General features: G+C 46.8%; 1 protein-coding gene across 1 annotated transcript in view; it reads right to left on the bottom strand.

The window, feature by feature from the left end:
• The window catches only part of ARID1A (AT-rich interaction domain 1A), a 42,084-nt gene extending 27,886 nt beyond the window's left edge, over nucleotides 1-14,198 (bottom strand). Inside the window, exons 1-3 of the mRNA XM_014948673.1 lie at nucleotides 13,988-14,198; nucleotides 12,823-13,284; nucleotides 11,769-11,882 (exon numbers count right to left, since the gene is read on the bottom strand). Of these exons, the coding sequence (XP_014804159.1) occupies nucleotides 11,769-11,882; nucleotides 12,823-13,284; nucleotides 13,988-14,188 (777 nt within the window). The 5' untranslated portion in view covers nucleotides 14,189-14,198. The remainder of the gene's footprint in view (nucleotides 1-11,768; nucleotides 11,883-12,822; nucleotides 13,285-13,987) is intronic.
• Between the last annotated feature and the right edge of the window lie 9,051 nt (nucleotides 14,199-23,249).

The raw sequence follows: 23,249 nt of genomic DNA, 5'->3' as shown, positions 1-23,249 counted from the left end.
GGGCAGGGGAGTTCATCTGTCTCAGGGAAAGGGTTGCAAGTCCTGGCATGACCAACCCGAGGTGAGTTTAGGCTGGAAACAGCAAGGTTTCTTTTAGATGAAAGAAAAAAGAAAAAAAAACAAAACACAAAAGGAACCACCATCTCACTATCTGATAGGAGGCTCATTTGTTAAACAAACATAAAAGATGAAACAAGAAGAAATACTTAAGATCAAGGTAACAAAAACCCCAGAGGAGAAGAGATTGGAGGTTCCTCTCCGGCCCATCCCACCGGATCTGGAAGAGCAGGAGGACTGACCAGAAAGCAAATTGATCTCCTGGCTGGGGACTGCAGCCTTCCCCCTCCAGCTCCCCAGCCCAAGAGCCCAGGGAAGGCACTGGGGAGAGGGCAGGAGGGCGGCCGGGCTGCAACGATCACAGGCACTATCAGATCACTAGATAGCACTCAAGGAAATTATGAGCTGGAGACAAGCGTGTGGTGGAGCTTATAAATTCCGTAAGGCCAGTTTGTTTCCATAAAGACACTCACAAGCAAGAGCGGAGAACAATGGCTAAATTTATTCCCCGATTCTTTCTCAAAGGGAAAAAGTCTCTTCATTGCTTCTGACTAATTGAAATACCTACTTTCTATTACAATCTCATTTTCTCTGCAGTTTCTTTTCCACTCATTCAAGAACTATCAACACTTTAAAAAAAAAAAAAAAAAAAAAATCACAAGCTTCTCCTTTCCTTCCTCTTTTATTTCCACACCCAAAATACCTCAATCCTTTCCCTATCACAGAAATTACCCAGCTGACTGGCAAGCCAGGATCTCCCTGCTATTTTGGGGAAATGGAGAGACTCACTCCTCCTTTTACAGTCCAGACAACAGAATCTTGCATCTTATGCTTCACAAAGCACTCTGTCTCCTAACACAAAGTGCAACCTGGAGACCTCAGCGTGCTCCATTTACACCAGACTTACAGATTCACATCCCATCCATAGGAAGGTGGTGGAGTCTCCTTCTCTGGAGACATTCAAAACCCTCCTGGACAAGTTCCTGTGCAACCTGCTCTAGGTGGACCTGCTTTGGCAAGGGGTTGGACTTGATGATCTCCAGAGATCCCTTCCAACCCCACGTGATTCTGTGATCCAAGGAGACTTGAGATTTCCCCAGATGCAACGGGAGAATCTGGAGAGGGCTCCATGGCCCTGTCACCACCCTCCTGCTTTCTGTCTCCAGAGGTCCTTTCCAACCCCATGTGATTCCGTGATCCAAGGAGATTTGAGATTTCCCCAGATGCAACGGGAGGGTCTGGAGAGGGCTCCACGGCCCTGTCACCACCCTCCTGCTTTCTGTTTGCCTCTTCCAGGTCGCTTCCCCAGCAGAAACCAGAAGTTGCAACTGGGAAACAACACTTCAGCTACAGTTGATGCTTTTCATCTAGAAAGAGTCATAATCTACCGCCTCAAAAGTGTTTTCTTGCCAAACATATTGAAGAGTCAGAATGGAGTTCTTCAGTCTCTGTGCTGGTCCAGCTCACTGGGGTCCCACTGGGAAGGCTCCATGCTCTTGCAAACCCTCTGTCGCCACCAGCTTGATTCCAACTGCCGTGCTCTAAAATTCTGACAAAACCCATCAGCACATACCACCCCAAACACAGAACCTACTGGGCACGGGCTTTCAGGATTTGGGAGGCAGCTGGAGGCTCACTCAACACCCTGGCTGGGAACGTGAAGACCTACCATCACCATGAGGAGAAAGTGAACTATTCCAAAGCCAAAGCAGATTTCCAAGCCCTGTCCTATCCCCAAAATATACAAGTTTTGCCAGGGAAGGCTACCATCTCCTCACTCTGCTCTTTTACCATCAGTTATTGTACAGAAGATAACGAGTCCATCTTTACAGCACCAAAAGCACCTTCTAGATGATCATTGTTCTTGTGTTTATGGGCTGGACAAGAGACAAAGGGGAGGAGGAGGAAGGCTGCGTGCAGGATGTCTCTCCAATAAAACCTCTTGCCACATCTAGAACATTTCTGGAATTTAAAGTGAAGTGAAAGATCCTGTTAACACTCTGTTCCCATGTACCTTGTCAGACTTTGGGAGGAGTGGGGCAGAATCCAGAAATACATATTTTTAAGCTTCCGGTTTACCTGTTATTGATTTTGTCTTTATTATATGTGGGAAGCATGTTCAGCCACATTCCCAAGCTACCCAACGTGCCTAAAGACTAATCAAAGATAACCAAAGCCCAGCAACACAAGCTGGTGTCCCTCTGACCAAGTACAGCTTGTCCAGTGCCTCACAGCACTTACCTCTTACTCTCCAAGATGCTGAAAAGTTTGCTTTTAGTTTAACATGGAAAGATGAGGTTCTCCTGGCATAAGGAGCAGAGAATGCCCAGAAGGAAGATCCTGCCACACTTGCACAAGCTGCACAGTCCGCTTGTGTTTTATTAAAGCTTTTTAAATTCACGGCCTTGTCTCTATCTGTTATATCCCCCTTCAAAATGGGATGAGATTGGCAATTGGAAGGAACAAAGGGATTTAATTATTCAATGAAATCGCTGGTTTTGGCCCCCCAGATATGCCCCTGGAAGCTCAACCTCGGATCTGAGCAGGACCACACGTGAGCAACCAGAAACCAGCCAGTTTTCAGGTTCTGCAGCAAGCTCTGCAGGAGAAAAAACTCAAGATCCTGGTTATAAAACCAAGCATGCATAAAAACATTTGAGTCCTATTACGTGCCACTTACTCACCCAAGCAGCCCTTAGGTAAAGGAAATAAGTGCTGGACTTTTACTACTTCAAGGGAGAAACACCTGCCCACTAAAACAAATATCAGGAAGGCAACGCTATCAAGGCTTCAGCCTCTGCTAGATGGAGTCCATATTCCTTTCCCTTCCCAGGAGTTTAAGCTCCTCTCAGGCATCAGCACTGACAATTACAAACCTAAGATGGGGACTAGAACATGCAAGAGAGATTCGTGCAGTTCCCTCGCTCAAAAAAAGAAGCTGAAAAGCTCATTCTTCCAGGCTGGCTTGAGACAAACTGGGAGAAGCTGCTGGCTCTAGCTGCACTGCAGGGAAAAAAAAAGAGCGTTTGGAAAGGAGGCTGTCGGGAGGAGGGGCTCAGTGTCACGCAAGAAATTTTACTCTGATTACAAAAATAAGCTGCTGTTCTAATCCACCTCGGTAAATCTAGGTGAGTCCGGGGCGTTTCGATAGAAAGCAGGTAGAAAATAAATAAAAAAATAAGAAAGGGAGGACGATAGATGGAAGTGCTGCTGGCTTTACTACATTCCTGCAAGGGGAGACCTTGCAGAACAGCCAGCGCTGCTACCGCAGCAGCCATTGATTTTTCAGAGGTCGATACTCCACTCCCACAGATCTACTCGGCAGGAGCTTTAATCACATCTACAGCTCCCACCCTGTGCCACCCCTCCTTCTCTTCCCCCTCCAAATAAAATTAAATAAAATAAATAAAAAAAGGAAAGGGGGGGTGGGGGTGTGTTTCCTTCCCCCCACCACCACCCTCCCAACGCCGAGCAGACTTCACAGATTTCATATCCTCAGTCTTTGGAGAGGAGAGATTCAAAAGGCTGTAGTTGCAGCACAAAGTGTGGAAGGAGTAACGTGATTCATCCCCAGAACAAGATGTCGCTGAAGGGAAAAACGCGGTGCGTGGAAGGCCACCATCCCCTCTCAGGGAGCACTCAGGGTCCAGCTCTTCTGCAGGACCCTGGGAAAAGCAGCAGCAAAACTTCTCCAGAAAGAAAAAAAAAAAAGACTTTCCACTTAACCCTTTGAAAGCCCCTCAGCTTCTAAAAAGTACTCCCAGGTTTATCTAAACATCGATAGGACGTGAAGCATTCCAAGAGCAGTGGTAAATGCTGAAGTTTTGCTGGACTGAGCAGTGTCACTTTGGCTGACACCAGGACTTGGCCCGGCCACCCAGCAGTAAAATCAAAATCCTTTGATTTTGGCCAAATCAAAGGATAAAGCCTCCAGCTCAACAGTAAGACTGACCCTAAAACAAGTGGTAGGAAAGAAGGAGGAGCCCATGGAGGACCCCAGGTACAGTGAGCAGCAACGTGGCAGCAGCAGCTGAGGATGCTCTGGTGACACTGGTTTTTTGGAGGGTGTTGGGGATGCAGGAGGAGCGAGACCCACGTGTCAGTCACACCAGTCAGAAAGGCCATTCTGACACCAGGGAAGGAAAGTGCAAGTGAGAAACCAGTGCAGGTCTCAGATGACAGACCACAACCCGATTATTTAAAGAGCTTTTGGTTTTCTTCCAGGGCTTTTTAAGTATTTTACTTCAGTCTGAGGACAAACCCCAGATCATATAAAAAAAAAAAAAGCTAAATCACATCAGAGGCAGGAAGCTACCCCTCCGATTGCCAGCCGTAAGGATATTCCAATTCCCCAGCAGTGCTTCCTCTGGAAGGTGCTTCCCAGTCCCCGATGTGTTCAATTTAGACTCCGAAGCATTTAGTCATCTCAGCACGTGATTGTGCCACCATGCCAACCACACGAGCTAGGGTGGGCAAAGAAAGGCAGCAAAGGCAGGAGTCTCAAATAATTTAAAAGGCCAATACTTTGGATTTTAAGACAACTCAGCTTTTAGTCTTGCTATCAGCCTCTTTGAAACAACTAAGAGTGACAGAATCAATTTCTAAGAAGGCAGAAGGAAAATTTTTTAGGAGAAAACAAGATTACTACGGCATCAGGTATTTTCCAGTCCTCTGGCTGGAAAAAAGCTGCTGAAGAGGCAGCCGAAAGCTGGCAGCTCCTTCCCAAAGTCTGTGGTACCTGTGGGGAGGCAGGGATGGAGCCAGGAGGGGCTATGGCAGAGCCCCCTGACACCACCAGCTCTAGAGAACACCACGTCCAGTCGAGAACCCATCCACAACATGACATCTGCAGGCAGGTACCGCTGATCTGGACGGGACAGAGAAACTGAAGACACATTTGGAAAGACCCGAGGAAATTCTCCTCTCTCTCCAGCTCGGAGCGTGCGTGGGGAGAGGCACATAACCATGGAAACATGGCCCATGCCAGACGCTGACGTACGCCCGGTGCTACCCTGGGGGTCAGGGTGCCAGAACAGTCAATTCCTAGAGATGTCACTTCTTGTCATTTCAGGAAATTCAACAACCTGTTGGGTTGTTTTTCCCATCTCTATTTTCCGGGGTAAGACCTGATTCAAAATTATAATAAAAACCATAACACGATTCCTCCTACAATTACCAGGATTTGATTGAAATCACGGTGCAAACCTCGTAGCCATAAAGATGTGGGCACAAACCCATCTGAGCAGCGTGGCCGAGCCTTGGGTCCCCACCACGTCCCACATTTGAGCCCCATAGTTTTCTCCAAACATTTATGACCGTGCACAGCTCCGAGACAAGTCCCTCCAGCACAGCAAAAGGATGTTAACAGGGAAGTGATTCCTGTAAACTGAAAGCTCAGGTGTGGCAGTGTTTAAAACGTGTGCAGCACTGTCAGCCAGAGTTGAACACCTTCATTTATCCTGGTAACCTCTCCACGTGGCAGAGGAAGGTCACACCAACAGATTCTCCCTCCCTCGTGCCTCTGGGTTAAGTTTGGAGGGAAAGGGAAGAGGACAAAGCTTGTGTGTCCGACATCAGACTGACAAGAAGGTCCTGCACATTTAAAGGGTCTCTGATGACACCAAGTCAGCAGCAAAAAGGAAGCAGAAAAACTAATTTCCCTGCCCTACAATTCTTGAGAGCGTGTTGAGAAGCGGAGGGTCACCCGGCTCCAGCAGTGATGGGGCAAGGAGCAGCTCTGTATTTCCATGTGGTGTGACAGAGCACAGACTATTGTTCAGCATCCAGGACCAGAACTGGTCATCCTACAGCAATTTCCTGATTAAACACTGTCCCTCCTAATCACCCTGGCCAGAGCCCGTCCTCTCCCGAGCGAGCCACCAGCCGTCCCTGCCGGCCACCTCCTCACAGGGGTCTCCTCCTCCTCCAGCTGGGTCCGTGAGTGAAATCCTCCTAAAAAAAACCCCCCCGAGAGGCTGGGGGAATCTGTGCGAGGCGTGCGGGCAGGAAGCAGAGCCGAGCAGCTCGAGACCAGAATAGAAACAGGAAACCAGCCCGGCATCGAGCACAGCGCAGCCCCACGAAGCTGCGGCGTCCTCCCGAGGGAGGTTGATCGCCGGCAAAGGGCTCCAACGAAGCCCGGATCGGGCCCGAGGATGCTCTGAGGGGTGGGGATTTTCCTCCTGAGCAGCAGTGGAAAAGGATGGGATTCGTCGGGTTTGGAAGCCGGAGGAAGGGGTGGGAGGAGAGAAAATTGCCACATGGACAAATTGCTGAGCAACCCCCAGCAGCAGCAGGGTGACGGGCGCCAAACGTGTCACTGGGAATTAGGGTGGCTTTGGGAGCAACACTCCATGCTCTCCGTTGTTAACAAAACTAAGAATAACTTTAAAAAAAGGAAAAAAAAAAAAAGGCATAGCCTTCTGTTGTGGTTTAGGCCAGGTCGGTCAACAACAGGAATGAGATGCTCCCCCCTCACTCCAAGGAGAGAAGGAGGAAGGATAAAGAGATTTACAAGTTTAGAAGGAACTAAACTACTATAATGAAATATTAATAATAAAAGGAAAATAATGAAATAGATGCAATAGATACAAAACTGCATTAAACATCAGAGAGTTAGAGGAGGCTTAGCTGAGAAGTAAAATTACAGGATCTATTTTACCTCAAACCAGGACACCTTCTCAAAATCACACAAATAACGGTCACAACCACACAAGGAGAAAAGATCAGGTAGAGGAACCTTGGTCAGGGAAAAAAAAAATAAAAATAACATTTTCAACTCCCTGTATCACCATAACTTGGGAGAGAAACCTTCCTATCAGCATGGAGTGTTCCGGGTATCCCGCTCCTCGGGGCCAGCCCAGGGTGTTCCCCTGTTTATGTGGCATCCACTGGGATGCCCAGAGCCCTCTTTGAAATGCATACAGCCCTAATCCTTCTCTCAAGGCAGGCAACAAGACAAGCTTCAAAAGGCCAAAGAGAAACCAAACAGAAGCAGGAAGTCCCATATGGAAAGAGAAAGAGAAAAAAAAAAGGAAAAAAAAAAGAGCCTGAAGTGACCAGCAAATTGAACTATAAAAGATTCCTTTTCCCCTCCCCCCCAAAAAAAAAAATTGTCAAAATGATTCATTTTGAGCTCAAAGAATTTTTAAGAAAACACTCATTTCCTGGGCTGCACTTCCCTCCCTGTCCACGGCAGCTCTGAGAGAGGATTTTTTGCTGCATTTCAGCCTGTTGCGTTGATTATTTCCAGGTCAGGGGACGCAGCTGACAGAGCTCAACTTCATTCCACTTCAAGCAGCTCCAGAGAACAAGCTGAAATGACCACTCTGTGAGAATGGAAAATCCAAACAGTGCTTCCGTGACAACCTCCAGTGTCCAAATTCAGAAACTACTTGACTTAAGAAAGGAAGAGCTAATCAAACAACAGAGAAAACAAAACAAAACAAACCAACCCAACCCACAACCGCCGGGGATGTTCACAGAAGTTTTTTCTGCACAAGCCAAAACTCTGCGACCTCATTCCTCTCCCCTTCCCCACAAAAAACCTAATTTTGCTAAATTCATACTGCAAAGGCCCGAGACCAGAATGCACATTCCAAAATTAAACGTGGATTTTTGGTTTCAGTTGGTTTTATTCCTTTCTGCCACTGTAGAGACAAGTTTCAAGCCTGAAGTCAGAGAGGAACCAAAGCGAAACACAACTGAGTAAGAAAAGAGTTTTCCAATAATGCAAAATACTGAGATTGAAGTGATTCCCACTCCATATCAAGATGGAAATAAGCTGCCCAGAAGAGGGATTTCTCCTTCAGTTTCTCCTTCAGGCTACTCAGTGCACTGACCAAAACAAACCACAGTCATTCTATGGTGGAAACTGTGGAATTTCTGTCCAAGCTGCCCCCAGTTTGCTTCATTCTGTATTTCCTACAGTGGAAACTCAAACACAACCTTGCTGTTTCAGGACCTCCCAAACCTTACCAATATCTGTCCTCCTGCTTCGGCCAGAAGTCCCACCCCACAGAGAGCCTTTCCCATCAAAGCACTGCTGAAAACACCACCTCTCACAAAAGTTTTGGTTTCCACAGATAGGAAAGCTTCATTGCAAATACAACCAGTATATACTGTTATCAAATCAATTTTGCTCCATAAATAGCTTTTGGGGCTGAGCTGGAAGTTCTAACACCACAACCATCACCTCCTGTGGTCAGGAAGGTATAAACAGTCTGACGTGGCAACCACTGGTAGGATGCTCTGCTCCTTACCCATCTCAAAGACATCAGGACCTTGATCTCCACTCCTTCAAGGCAGGAGACCGGGGCGAGACAATGACCTGTTGCATGTTTCATAATGAGGTCGAAAATTCCTCCCAACAAATCTAAAACTCTGGAGAACTTTGCAGCAGAACTGATTTGTAACCCAAACGGACGTCCCAGCACCCTCTTTTGCTTCCCCTGCACTCGCTACCACCATCTTCCATGTCTAAGGAGAAGGTAATTAATAGCTGGAAATATCTGACTGCTACAGACTCAGAATCCAAGCCTCAAAAGGTAAAGACACCGAATAAACTGGATACGACTTGCCAGGAAGAATTCTTTGCTAAAGAGAAGAGACTGGGGGAATCTCCTGGGAGAAACAGATTTATACCGAGGATTACTATTCCTCTCTTACACCCAGACACAAAAGAGTACACTTCACTTCTCCCATACACAATAGCAATCTAAGTTTAGTTTAGCTGCAATCCTGACAGAGACTCCCCAGGGAAGCAGCAAATTCGTCAGAGAAATTGTTCACCCGGGCTGCTGGAGGAAAACAGCACCAGCCAGGACCCTCGCAAGGCTGCATTACTCTTGAAAAGGCACCAGTGAGATCCAGTTAGCAGCAAAACACACAGCAAGTGTGATCTTCAGAAAGGGAACAACAAACAAGGAAATACTGAAACCAGAACAGCCTATAACACAAGCAGAAAGGGAAGACCAGACATTTTGCTACTTACAGATGAAGCAGCCAGAAATCAGTAATGAGACTCTTCTGCTGTTAAATGTCTGAACATGGGAACACCCTCAGGAAAAAGTTTAGTTAGTGACACAAAAACCATCATGGGGAAAATCTCCTGAAGACCCTCACCCAATGATCAACGTGACATTTCTCAGGCAGATCCTAACAAAGCCAGAAGAGCTCACAGGGGTTGAACAACTTGGCAATGTCACCATCCAGGAGATCATCACCTCGTGAAACAGTGATGGGATCAGCCAAAGGAACATTCCCCACTTTATTGCATAAAATTCCAACATTAACATTGATGTGCAATATTAATGCGCAAAGGCCAATACTCATAAAGGCACTGGGTACATATATTTAACACTTCTTAAGTACCTAAAAAGCAGCAACCTCCTTTTCCTGCTGGAGCTGGTCTATGTTAAATTAAAGATGATGCCTGGCACGATCTGCCCCGATTCCAAGATACCCAGTGAGTTATTCCCTGGCGCCCACTGAGGCTTGGAAAAGGGCTCACAACTCCACCAAAAATTAAAAGCCCACAAACTAACAATGCTTCTGTAAGTCATACATAATGGCAAAAGAGGGATCCAGCAATCCTCCCGAGTAGGATAAAACTTTCTAAAACAGACAGACTGAGCAATATAAAGAAGATAAAAAGAAATTGATAGCACCCTTCCACGTAGCTCTTTTGTTTCTAAGCATCCCCAGGCCAAACTTTGAACAGGAGATTGATCACCGAAACGGAGCATTGGCTTCCACACACCTCTGAGATCCTCCCTTTAAACCACTCCACAGCATCACTGTCTGCTGCATTTCTCAGTGGTTACAGACAGGGATGCTGGGCTTGTCCTACAAGATCCTAACGAGAAGACAAGGAATTATGAAATGTACAAAAATTAGGATGAGTTTCTACAGGAGGTCTCCTATTTTTGATTTTTGCTTCCCGAGGAAGAAAAGGCCCAAAATTACACCAGGGTTGGGTGAGCTAAAGACTGCTCACCTTCTTAAATGCAAATTATTTGGTGATAAAGTCAGGAAAACAACTGTAAAGCCTGTTTAAAGCAGAAGCAAGCTTTACAGCCAGCTGATTCTAAAAGCTGGACCCGTTTTTTTGCACCCTGGATTTCTCTTCAGCAAACCTCTAAAATACCTGCTCAGAAATCCGTGGGACATTTAAAACTTTGAAACCGGATCAAATTCCCTGATTTCTAGGTTCCTTCACTCTTCCAGCAAAGACGGATCTCTTTCCTTAAACTGCTCAGGAGAAGGGAAAACTTGAAAGGGGCCAAATACATTTAACCGCAAGGTATAAAACAAACTCCCACTTGGTGCTGGAGAAGGAGCCACTTCTGCAAAGCAGAGCACTAATTCCTATAATCTGAGTCAGAGGGCGCTGATTGGTAGGATTCAGGAAGGCTCTATCAACAATGCCACTGAACAGGACTTCCCACCGTTCCGAGCTAGAGCAATTTCTTCAATTACTTCAGTGGCTTCACTTTTCCTACGTTCTTCGCCAAAAGATGGGTCACATGGAAGAACTTGTGGAGAGGCAGAGTGGAAAGAAACATGCTATTTAAAAGGATTTTATTTTTTTTTTTTCCCCAGGCCTCAGAACAAATTAAATCTTTGTAATCAGGGTCCAAAAGGCGAAGGAAAAAAAAAAAGGAAAGAAAGAAAAAAGAAACAACCCACAACTACTCCCATTAGGTGGCCAGAACTAGAATCACTTTGTATTTTGGGTGACAATTTGTACCCACAATCCAAAGGAATTATTTCAAGGGGCTCACAACAAAGCCGTTCTCATTGCTGAGAGCAAAAAATAACTTTGCTGTATACACAGCTCGCTCTCCCCTGACCAATCCAGCTGCAGCTCAGAAAACTGATTTAGCCAGTGGCCAAATAAAAAAAAATAATAAAAGCTCACTCACTTCCTACTGGTTGCTATGAAAGTAACCAGCAAAATCAGAACTCGGCAGCTCAAAACTCTTCCTCCAAGTCAAAGGCACAGACCAACTTGTGCAAACTACATCTAAACTTTTAACCCTTCTTCATTTTCTTGGTGAAGTTTTAACCCAAAGTTAAACCATTCTGGTCCAAAACGCGCTGGAACACCAGGCACTAATCTCATACCCAACTGGTCACTGACATACAGCAAGTGGATTTAGAATGCAAAAGAAAATATAATTCTCCATCTGTCATGGAAGGAGCTATCTGTGACTGATCTTCCTCGCTCCAGGTACTAATAAACTTGTCTTTTTCACCTCAAATTGGCCCAAAGAAGCTTAAATCAGCAGTATAAGGATGTGATGCCACTGAAAGGGAACTGTGCTGCCCGGCTGCTGCCCACTGCTGCACCAGTGGGCTGAAGGAACAAGAACATCAAATAAAAAGGAGACACCTTCCCCTAAAGGTCAGGGTCTGCTCTACCAGCAGCCAAGCCCCTCAGACACTGCAAACTGAAAGCTCAAACCAAATCTTTTATAGCCAAAATACGCAGACCAGAGTATTTAGGGTTAAACTTTACTCTCAAATCCATTACTTTTGTAAATTACATTTAATCTCCAGTGGGAAGCCAGAAGCTAATGACTTAGTAAAAAGCACAGGCAGCCTCCATCATTCCCCATTTCCACGTGGAATACTACCAGTGCTAATTTATCCTGCTGTGCTTCTGATTGCCCTCGCCCCATTCGTTTCTCCATCAGCTCAGCACTCACCGGCAGGCTAGAAGGTCTGGACTGAAGGTTCAAGTTCATGTCTTCTTGCCCTTTACTGGAAGCCATTGAGGGAGCAGATGATGCCTGGGACCCAAACGAGTCTTGAGATAACTCCTGAAACATCAAGAAACACCAAAAAAAAACCCCACAAATGGGAATATAATAAAGGCTCTTCTGGAATCACTCTGGTATATTCTCACATTGTTGGAAGAATTATGTGCCCTCAGTGACACTTGCCCAAAACAGGAAATAAGGGAGCAATGAGTTGAAGCCAACACAGCTACTGCTCCTCACAAACACTGTCCTTCCACCACGGAGAGGGCTGGGAGCAGAGGTCTATAAAACATGACCAAACGGTGATAATTCTCCAGCTTTCCCTCACTGCAGATCCTGAAGAACAGAGACTCTCCTGGGAGACTGCCCATTTAGTTTCTTGCTCTTCTAACACCTTACGATAGCTCTAAGTACTTTGTTACACAAACAAGTCAATTAAAATCTTCAACTTTTCGAAAGCCAGCTTTGACACGCTACAATTTTTGCTGAAAGGTCCCAGCTGGCTTTTAAAACAAGGAAAAAAAAGTCTGCTTCATGATTTTATCCTCAATCCCATGCGTTTGCTGCTTTATTTCTCCTCTCTAAAGCCAAGTTTTCCATTGAAGAGCAAACTCTTCCACCACCATCTACGTGTCCCTCTGCAAACTCTGCTCTGCTGTTGTGCTAAACCAAGTAGCTCCAGAGAGCACCTGGAGAACTTCTGTGAAAACCATCCTGGCACAACATCCTTTAGACTGGTATCACATTTACTCCGTGCTAGGCTTCCAACCCACAGCTTTTAGCACAGCTGAGCCTCTTCCCAACCACAGCATCTCTCTGTAAGAGATACAGATCTAGAGACAACAGAGAGAAGGCAGCACATCTATCACCCCCATCATTCCAGCCAACTTGCCGCCGCGTAGTTCGACCCGACTTTCAAGCCCAAAGGAAACTATTTGCTCAATTTTCTTTAAAAACCAACACTTTGGGAAGGAAACAAAGTGGGGGGGACGGCACCTACCTGAGGAGGGGGGAAGCGTTGCTGGGAGTAGGCAGACTGCTGCTGCTGTGGCTGCGAGGGAGGGTATGAAGATGACTGTTGAGAAAGAGCCGCGGAAGCCGTCTGCTGAGTCTGTGGCTGCTGCTGGTAGGGGGATTGCGACTGCTGCTGGGAGTAGGGAGGCTGACTCTGTTGGTGCTGCTGGGCCGAGGACTGCTGCTGAGGATAGGGGGTCGGGGACTGCTGATGGGGAGGCTGGGACTGCTGCTGGGAATAAGCCGGCTGCGACGTCTGAAGTTGCGGAGGTTGAGACTGGGGCTGTTGCTGCTGCTGATACGAAGGCTGAGAGTGAGGGGTCTGGGATGGAGGCTGCTGCGAATACGGAGGCTGCTGCTGTTGGGGATGAGGGCTTTGCTGGTTGTAATAGGGAGTCTGGCTTTGCTGCCCATATGCACTGGGGCCCTGCTGTCCGTAAGGAGGAATCTACAGAAGAAGAGGGTAGAGTTGCATCAGTTACAAAGTTCTTTTACATACAGACACAAAGCAAGATTATGCTCAAGAAGAAAAAAAAAAAATTCAGAGACCTGAGCAGAGCAGTTAACTGGGAACATATTGGAAATGCCTTTACCTAGATTAAGGAAAACTCCCAGTAAACAGCATGTGTATGACATTATCCGTGGCAGTAACAATATTTTAATTGGCACCATAACTAAGTTTAACTAAGGATCCCTATCTGACCACCCTTCAATGACAGTAACATTGAAAGGAAAAGCTGCTTGCTTAGAAAAAGGGTGGCCTTTTGAATCCTGCAGAGTCCAGCAGGAGCCACTTGGCTCATGCAATGAGCCAACACTGACCTGAAGTCATTCCTTCTGTAAAGAACAACTGTGTCTTTAACAGAACACAGCACAAAGAACGTCTTACTCCTCTCACTATTCATTTTTCCCTTGTTTGATTCACTGCTCTGCCACTGCCTCTCTTGGAAGCAAGGACTCCACAGGTCCTTGTACATTGATCCCACCTGGATCCAGGTGTGGTACAACACGTAGCCTAAAGAAATGCCATTTTACCCAAGCAGCAGATTCCCACCCGGCTGAAGGTGGTCCCTCCAGAAGACACAGCACTTTGGTTGCTCTTCTGCCCACCCCTGCTGTAACCAGAGACCACCAAAGCTTGGGTGCTCTACCTGCTGTGCATATGAGATGCTGCCCATTGTACTTTGCGTCCTGCTTTGCATTCCCATGGGATATCTCTGGGGAGTTTGTGGCCCATAGGGCTGTCCTGGGTAGCCATGTCCTTGCTGTGGCCCCGCTTGAGGTCCCTGCTGTTGTGTGTAGGGGTTGTTTCCTCCGTACGGCTGAGGCCTCATCTTCCCCATCTGATCCATTGGGCTTGAAGGCTGCAAAGCAAGTTGTGACACACCATGTACATCCAGCTACACACAGGAATGGTTCACAGCTTCCAAAAAAACCCCAAAAGAAAACTTCAAGAGGTTGGCGCAGAGAAGCAGAAGCTCGGGTGCCTCTTCTTGGGTGCTAAACCCCCAACTTGCACCCTGAATTACAGCAGGATTCCTCCTGCCCTTTTGAACCTACGGACGTTTCACAAAGAACAAACCCAATGAGAAGAAGTCATTTGACGCTGACGTTATCTCCACAGCCAGAGGACAGGAAAGAAGGGGGAAAGGATCAACTAAGACGAATTATCAGTGTAAGTGGCTTTTCCCCACAGTAGGTAGTAGTTTAGTGTCCAGATATTCCACAACAAGGTGAATTTAGGCCGAAAATTTAAATATTCACAAGAAACACTGCTTCCTTCCCATATAACAAGGTCTCCCAAAACACTACAGGCTGTTAATTTACACTTATGCATTTCAATTAATCCATATTGATGGGCAGTGCTACCCACATTCACAGCGTTCGAGACTGCAGTTCCATTTTTGCATTTTTATTTTTTAACACGTGCCTTGCGTCTGGCTGCCTTACGCAGAATAGAGGTCTCTCAGTCAAATTTCTTCGGATGCACAAGAAAAATGCCAGCCTTGAAAGTCAGGTCCCCAAGTTTTCAAACAGACACGATTGAGACGAGCGAATAAACGCAACTTTCTTATGACTTCCTAATCTCTACTCCCCCTGCCCGGAGCCAAGATGTAAGAACGGTCAATAAAATTTCCTGAAAACACTATAAACCTCAAATCACGGTCTTTCTACCTCGGCAGGGATATTCCCACACTAAAGCAGGGCTGTTTTGGCACAGTGACCTCTAAATGAATCCCAGGCGCAGTCTTTAACCTCCATCACTCGGACTGAATAAGAATTGTTCACTGATCTCCTGATGACCTAACTAATACCAATTAGATGTTTTCCACCAGATCACCATGACAATGGGCTCTCTATTACACCATTCCTTCCTGCAACTAGCCCTAGGGTGGTATTTGTACAGATCCACCCTCTCTTTGCTGAGATCAGGTGCTTGAGGAGTGGCACTACAGGTCTGCACAAGCAAATATCGCACAAAGCCAGCTCCTGCTGGAAACCTGAAAGAATCCCAGAGACCCGACCAGTATTCCAGTTAATGTTTGCAGAATCCACCCTTCCAGCGAAAAAAAAAAAAAATATAGAAGTTCCTGCAGTATGTTACACTTCAGAAAATCCTACCCCAAGAGCCAGCACAGCTTGAAGCCCCAACGAGCAGACCCTGAGAACATTTGTTTGACCAGCTGGCTGCTCCGTCTCGCTGCCAGGCAAACCCCACCGCGCCGAGCCCACGCCAAACACCAGTAAGGAAAGGCACGACGGGGATTTAATGGTTCTCTTCTGGGGCAACAAGAGCTGGGCCACGGGAGGGAATTCAATGGACCGGCAAGACAAGCACCCCAGTTTTGGTAAAGGGGGGTGCTACCCGCTCAACTGGAATTGAGCTCCCTTAGAGAAATTTGGACCAGTTTGGGCCAAATCAATTAAGAACCAGATCCAAGTCCATTCCTCTGCTCCAGTTCAACGCTGGACACCCCTGCAAATACAGCAGGAAGCTGTTCACAGACGACCACGTGCATGGAACCAATATGGTTGTCTCTGCCAAGACAGATTTTAGACGCCCTGCCACGCTCAGTTGTGCTGCATGTTCCCATTTCCATCCACATTGATGCTACAACAGTTCTGAAAGTTACCTCTCGTGTTTTATGTCCAAGTTACAGCAGATGCTACTGCTGAGGAGTAACAGGGACAGGGGCTGCAGGACCTCCTGCAGAGGAGGAAGCCTGGAGAAGCCCTGGATCCCTGCACTCCTGAACGGCCAAGCCCCACGGACCACACCATGCACCCACCTGGGGCTTTGGACCATGCTCTGAAAAGGACCTTCCATTGCGGAGGGTGTCAGAAAAAAAACCAAAAACCTAGATGTCTTTGATGGCTGGACTCTGAATCCTCAGAGTCTGTTTTTTTCTGACCCCCTGAATGGAAGCTCCTTTTCAGAGCATGGTATAAAACCCCATGTGGAGCTCCCATGCACCCTAAGGGATGCAAATCGTGTTTACCTCTTCCCAGCCATTGTCCCTAAGCTTCCCCAGCCTTGCCTTGTGGGTATCACCTTCCATTACTGCCATCTCTTCCCTCCCCACATTATCTTCTTTGGTATGTAAAACCAGTGCCACCAGGAGAGCTTCCCAGCTTTTGACCAGTCAACCCTCTCTCCTCCTCCTCCACCCCCCCAAAACACACACCTCCTCACTTCTCCTACCTGATCAAGAGCAACTTTGGGGTTAGTGACTAAATATTTCAGCGTTTTTTCCGTTTGTTACTTGCTTCCTTCTGGTTGTTACCTCACCTTCGCAGCTCGCTAGCAAGGGCAGCTTCTCAAATACGTTCTTGCTTGGGGATTTTTTTAATTATTTAAAAAAAAAAAAATACACACACACACACACACCACACGCTGCCTCCTCTGCACAGATTTTCTTGTCTGTGGTCACCCACAAAGCTAACCATTATCTTCAGGAAGGATAGAAACAAGGTGAAGATCCACTTTTCCATGACTCCTACAGGAAGCGTGACGACTGTTAAAAAACATCAAGAAACATTTGGAACTGTTTATGCAGCCATTAAAAAAAAAAAAAAAAAGAGAGAAAGGAAAAAAAAAAACCCAAAAGACAAAACCCAAACATATTTCCAGGATGTGACCAAGTCGTCACCTTGATTGCTCAGCGTAGGAGTACACGACGTGCTTCCAAACTGCGCTGCTTTGAACTGCCACTCTTCCACAAGGCCCTAGCGCACAGAGGATGCTAAAAACAAACATGAAGAGCATCACTCTAAATTACAGCCTTTATAGATAAAATTCTATAAACAGAAGAAACGTAAACGCCAATTAATCTCTTAATGAAGGAACACACACACACACTCCTGACTCGCTGCAAACCAAGAGGCCAACTCTGGCTCCCCGGGGCTGCCGTGTACATCTCAAATGCTGCAACGGGTCGTTTCTTCCTTCAAAAATCTCCCAGAAAAGACACTCATCTCCTTCGCTGACAGCGGTTTGAACGCTCTCCTCTTAGTGGTGTTGCTCTGGCTTACAGACCCTACCATCAGGAAGTCCACGTCAATGTCCTACCTCAATAAAGGCCATTTAACTACACGTGCCCTGAGAAAACATCAGCCCAAGTTGAACCGCGGTGAAGCGTGGATGGACCCAAGAGCTGGTGTGAAGGCTTTGTGGGGGGAGCAGAGGTGGCACAGGGCTCCTTTGTACCCCCGTGTTACAGGAGAGGGGGAAGGCGAGAGGAAGCGACGCCCGGTCGCCCGCCAAGAACACTTCAGGATAAATAAGGAAATACCAAACTCCCGACTGCAAAAGGCTGGAGATTCTTCTCTGGGCTGATACATGGGAAATCCTTTCAATAGGAAACCACAGGAGTAGATTACTGTGATTACACTTCAAAAGCAAAGGCCCTGCCACAGAGAGACATAATTGAGAGAAAGCGTTGCTCCTTGATCACTGAAGTCCAGACCCCCTGCTTACACCTCCTTGCATTCATAGAAATTGCTTCCATTCTCCCTTCAATCTCGCTATCTCTGCTGTTTTATAACACCGTGAAGTACCAAAACCTGGCAAAAGGCACTCCTCTTCACCAGCTAAAACTTTCAAAAGCCAAGTTGCTTTTGGTAGGATGTGTAATGAAAGGGACCCTAAGCCAGTGCTCCAGAGAAACTGCTGAGCTTGAGAAAATTTAAGATATTTCTCGACTAAGAGCTTCTAACAGCGAGCCCAAAGCCGGCTTAAATTGCCAAGTTCAAAAGCTCTCTGAATCAGTACGTGTAACGTAAAGGATGTCAGACCCCTAAAATGAAACAGCCCTGTGAAAACCAGCTATTCTTCTAAAACAACGCCAGAGTTTTCCTTAAAAAAAAAAAAAAAAAAAAAGCTTGTAAGCAGACAAGAGGATTCCACAAAACTCTTTTCAGATTTCATCCAGTTGAAGAGAAATTTGTCGTCTTGAAAAAACTGTTTGGTTAAATTGGAGGGGACTCGCTTAATGGTCCCAGCAGGAAAACAAGTAACGGGAAGAGGCAAATCCCACTTTGGAAGCAAGAGCCAAACCCTCCACAGCTGTAGAGAAAAATGTAATTCTGAATTTCCCCGATTACCTTATTACATATTTGTATTTTATTACGCCAGAGGAAGAAAAGGAAGGAGAGTCATTTACTGAACTCTCCAGTTTCAAATCAGCGTCATTCCATTATTGGCAAACGTGGGTATTGGCCACAACTGGTTTCCTCAGCTGCCCCCAAAAAAACAGAAAGGCCAAAAAAAAAAAAAAAATCATAAAAAAGCCCTAAACCCTCACCTTGCATTTGAAATCTTTTCCTGACCAGATTTGTTGTCCGTTTTTCGTGATAAAAAAAAATAATAAAAAGCATTACTGGCTGTTTAACCGAGAGAAGCCCTAATTGATTCCCACAGTAATTAACCTGCATTTTACCTCGGAGAGTGGTAGTTAAGGAAGTCGGCACTGCTATTTATAACTCATCTCAAATTGAGGGCAGACTGCCTAAAATCTAACACATCCCAGCTGTACTCCTGTTTGAACTGGGGCCAAGGGAATTTTTTAAAGCAATCTTGGCACTGAATGAATGACACCAACAGTACGAGCGCGCGTGTGGTTGTGTTGTGGTGACGTAGCAGTGGAGGTGGAAGGGGAAGGGGGGGCCACACGCCGTAATCCCTCTCCCGTGCCCGCTTCCCAGGCTTTCGGCCCCGGCCGGTACAACCCACCGGAGCCGCCCACCCAGAACCAAACACAGGAAACACTCTTTTTCCTGTGGAACGCCTTGAAGTGAGAAGCACATGGCTAATCTGCATAAAAAGCAAAAAAAAAAGCCACACCACCACCACCACTACTCCTGCCAGGAAGGTTAGTGCTCGTAATCTCTGGCCGTGGAGCTGGCTGCCTACGAGGACTTGGACCCGCGCCTGATAACCCAGAAAGAGCCCAGAACAGATGGGCAAGGACCCCGGTAGAAACGGCACCACCGCACGTGACTCGCCACATGGCCCCGGCCAGCACAAACTATTGTTTGGCTGCTCAGCCCCAGTACAAAGAATGAGCCCGACGGGGCCTCGTCAATTCAGCGAGAGGTGGCAGCTGCTCCCCTACCGTGGTCAGGCTGGTCAGGGGCCCACCACCAAACCCCTGAGGCCTGGAGGTCACCAAGCTGAGAAGATGGCGAGAAGACACCAAGCAACATTGGTTAACACCATCCTACAGGCTCCAACAAACCACTCACCTCCCAGGAGTTGACTCTGGATGGGATTGTACTGAAGGGAAGGTCTTTTTTCAGTGGTACCCAGGGATAGGACAAGAGAAAACAGGCACAAACTTGAACATAAGACGTTCCACCTAAACTTGAGGAGGAGTGGTACTACATGATCTCTATGGTCCCTTCCAACTCTAAAAAAAATTCAGTGAAAATTCAGTGAAACTTCTTTACTTTGAGGGTGGCAGAGCCCTGGAAGAGGCTGCCCAGGGAGGTGGTGGAGTCTCCTTCTCTGGAGACATTCAAACCCCACCTGGACACGTTCCTGTGCGACCTGCTCTGGGTGAACCTGCTTTGGCCGGGGGTTGGAGGAGATGATCTCCAGAGGCCCCTTCCAACCCCATGGGATTCTGTTTCTGTGAAGAAACTAGGTCTCAGTAAAAGAGAATGCTCCTTCCTTGTGTCTCCAACCCCTCGTTACCCAAAGGCAAGGGTAAGTTGTCTCTGCAGCCGGTGAAGTTACACAGCAGATTGCCATGTTGGCTATAAAAGTGGTATTAGTGATGGAAAATGCAGGAAAAATGACTCCTCTTTCCCGAAGAATTATTCGGCTGGGATCATGGTCATATGGATGTAATCATTGAAACCAGGCAAGAGAATAAAGCCACCAACCTTTCTGTGTCATTTCTTTCAAAATCAACAAGCTGTATGAAGCAGAAAGTCAGCGACAGCAGCATCAGCTTAACGAGCTGGTAAAACCTACCATGAAAAAGGCCTGGGTTCCAAAATCAGCAGCTTTCCCTGCCCGTTTCCCAGTGTCTTCCACTGGAAAACCAACCAGAAACCAACCATGCCAAGGGGAATCTCCACGTGACGGTCTCGATCACAAAGCTGCCAAGAGGCTTTATGAACCGAGCATTAATGTTTCGAAAAAGCAAACTTAATCAATCGAACTGACCTTTGATATTTCTAGTACATTGATATTTCTAGTACATTCTACATCCTCTGGAGTTACCAAGAGCTCAGGCTGCTGTCAGACACCAAGGTCAGGTCCTGGAGGTCCCAACATCCAACACAGCCTCCAGGGTTGAGGGCTTGGACCTCCCACCTCCAAGCCCTTCCTCTAGACCAAACCTCTGCTTCATGGAGTTATGCTGCCCACAGCAATAAGGCACCAGTGCCTTGGGCAAGAGAAACCCAGTTTTCCCCGTACTCACCGGTATTAAGATACATGAGGGGTGATAGTCCCCGCAGAAAAAGCACAGGTACTTGCAGACAAACATGGCAGACACGGGAGGGATTGCCCCAAGCTGGCCCAAAGCCTCACAGACACACCAAAACCAGGCAGGCTGCGACGATCCACACCAGCTGAAGTACTGGTCCAAAGCAGACAGTTGCTCCCTCTCCCTTGTGTTACCACCCAACCATGGCAACGCCACGGTGTCACCATGGCAATAGAACTAACGGGGCAGGGGGCACTCAACGGCGCCCAACGGGCAACACAAGATGCTTCAGCAAGCCCTATTTTCAGCCAGTCACCCTCAGTTTGCACTTCAGACACTTCCATCCCTGTCCCCATCTCCCAAAACTCCACGCAGAAGTGACTCCAGCTCCTCCGTAACCCATCTAGAGGGTTCAAGCTGAGAAACGAGCACAAACTGACAGCCATCCTCATTCGTGAGCAAACACGCTTCGTCTTCCAGCGAGGAACACTTTCATCTCATCTATTTAAGGTGCAACTGGCTGCGCTAAGGTCAATATCCCGGCCTGAACTCCCTGCCTTTTATAGCCTTCTGAAGGACCAGCGCGCCGGGTCATGCTTCATGGCCTCTCCTCCCATGGTGGGCTGCTATCTAAAGAGAGACAGGAAAGGCTCAGGGGAAGTTAAAGTTATGATAAAAAGAGAAATCTTCCTGTAGTAGGTGAAGATGCCCCCAAAGGACAAAATACCTAGAAAATCCCGTGGCAAACACTACACCAAAGCGTATGAAGTCTCTCACCAGGACAGTTTAAGGGACAAGGGCGTTTTACTGAGAACACCACCACAGAAATGGGCACTTCCTTTATTTATTTTTTTCTTCTTCTTTTCCTCTCCCTTTTGTTAACTTGAGAAATGCTCCAGCTTCCTCCAGTCCCTCTGCCAAGCCCATGCCAGCACCACTAAGCACCCACCAGTTGCTCTCCTCACCAGGGCAGCACCCATCACTGCAGAAAACAAGCACCCAGGTCCTGGAGGAGGCTGGGTCGTCCTGCCTCCCACCCATAACCTTGGGACACCAAAACCCAACTTTTGGAACATAGCACAGGATTGGTTTCAGGGTTACAAACACCTTTTAGGAAACATGCAGGACAAATCAATTTTTCCTGTAAGCTAAAGAAAAATGAAACTCCCCATCTCACGCCCACAAATCCTCGAATCCAACTTAGATTTTAATATATAACCGAGAGGCCATTTATCATCATCATCATCTCGTTATCAACAGCCAATGCAGATTAAATTATTGGTTGCCAAAGTGCTCAGATAACTGACCTCTGCTCGATGGTTTCAGTTCTGCAAGTAGAGGGAGCCTGGTTTTTCTTCTGACTTTTTCCAGTAGGTCAGAGTTTGACCGAAGACACTTTCTATTCCTCTAATCTTCTGCTAACACCCAGCCCTCACAATAAGCTAATGCTACAGACAAAAGGAAAACGGGACATTTTCTAAATTACTGCGGTCACCTGCTTCTAACCACGAGTTATTTGGAGCTCCTGTAAACTTAAGATCAGCCCTGTTAAATATCACCCCTTTCCTTAACTATACATTTATTACACCAGTTTCTTTGGGGAGATTTTCTGTAAATCCAGGATCTTGAGGCTTACCAGTGGAAAAAAAAAAAGAAAAAAAAAAAGAGTAAGTTTTCTCCAAGCAGCTATAACATGAACTATATCTTCCCAGCTAAACACAATTCAGTAATTACCCTATTAACATTTCTCAGCAAGAGGCCAGTCCACACATCTCGGAGGACTTTCCTAAGCACCACTCTTACTAATACTCTTCAAATTGATTAAAACTGACCAGACTTTTGCTTACAGGATGTATCATTACCGAAGGGTTTATTCATGAAAGAAGTCCCATCAGAAGGAGGTGAGCTGGTGGGGAAGTGAAATGAGAGCCCCACCTCAAACCCTCCCTGGAAATAACCCGACAAGGGTAAAAACAAGCAAGATTCTGGGGCGGGTTCTATTAGTTTTTAAAAGTTGGAAGGCGAGAAGATGCCAAGCCTGCTTGTGTTTGAAATGCATTTGTTGATCTCATCTTTCCTTCCCAGCCTGACTTTAAGCCCTCCTTAACAAATTCAACAAATCCAGCTTATCGAGGCGCTGGATTTCAGTTCCTTCCTTCAGTCAGTCTTCCTCTGTGACACACGGTCACGCCGGTTATCGCACCACATTATTTAGGCATCTCTCAGGACCTTCGATAGAACATTTCAACCACTATCGCATCTAAAGACGACACACGACTGGTTTTCTGCAATCTTCAGCATCTCCTCGAAGGCGGGCGCACGCTCACGTTAACAGGATGTTTTGCTGGACTTGTGAAGAGCTGCGGTGAAAAAAAAGGAGCTAAAGAAAGATTTACGCTGAAAACACCGAGGTGGGTCAGCCCAGGAGAGGGGGAAACCCTGCTTCGTTCTCTGACAGCCCAGACTCTGCTGGGGA

The sequence above is a fragment of the Calidris pugnax genome, unplaced genomic scaffold (genome assembly GCF_001431845.1).
Source record: "Calidris pugnax isolate Ruff unplaced genomic scaffold, ASM143184v1 scaffold162, whole genome shotgun sequence".
Taxonomy (NCBI): domain Eukaryota; kingdom Metazoa; phylum Chordata; class Aves; order Charadriiformes; family Scolopacidae; genus Calidris; species Calidris pugnax.
This window is presented reverse-complemented; position numbering and strand designations above follow the sequence as displayed.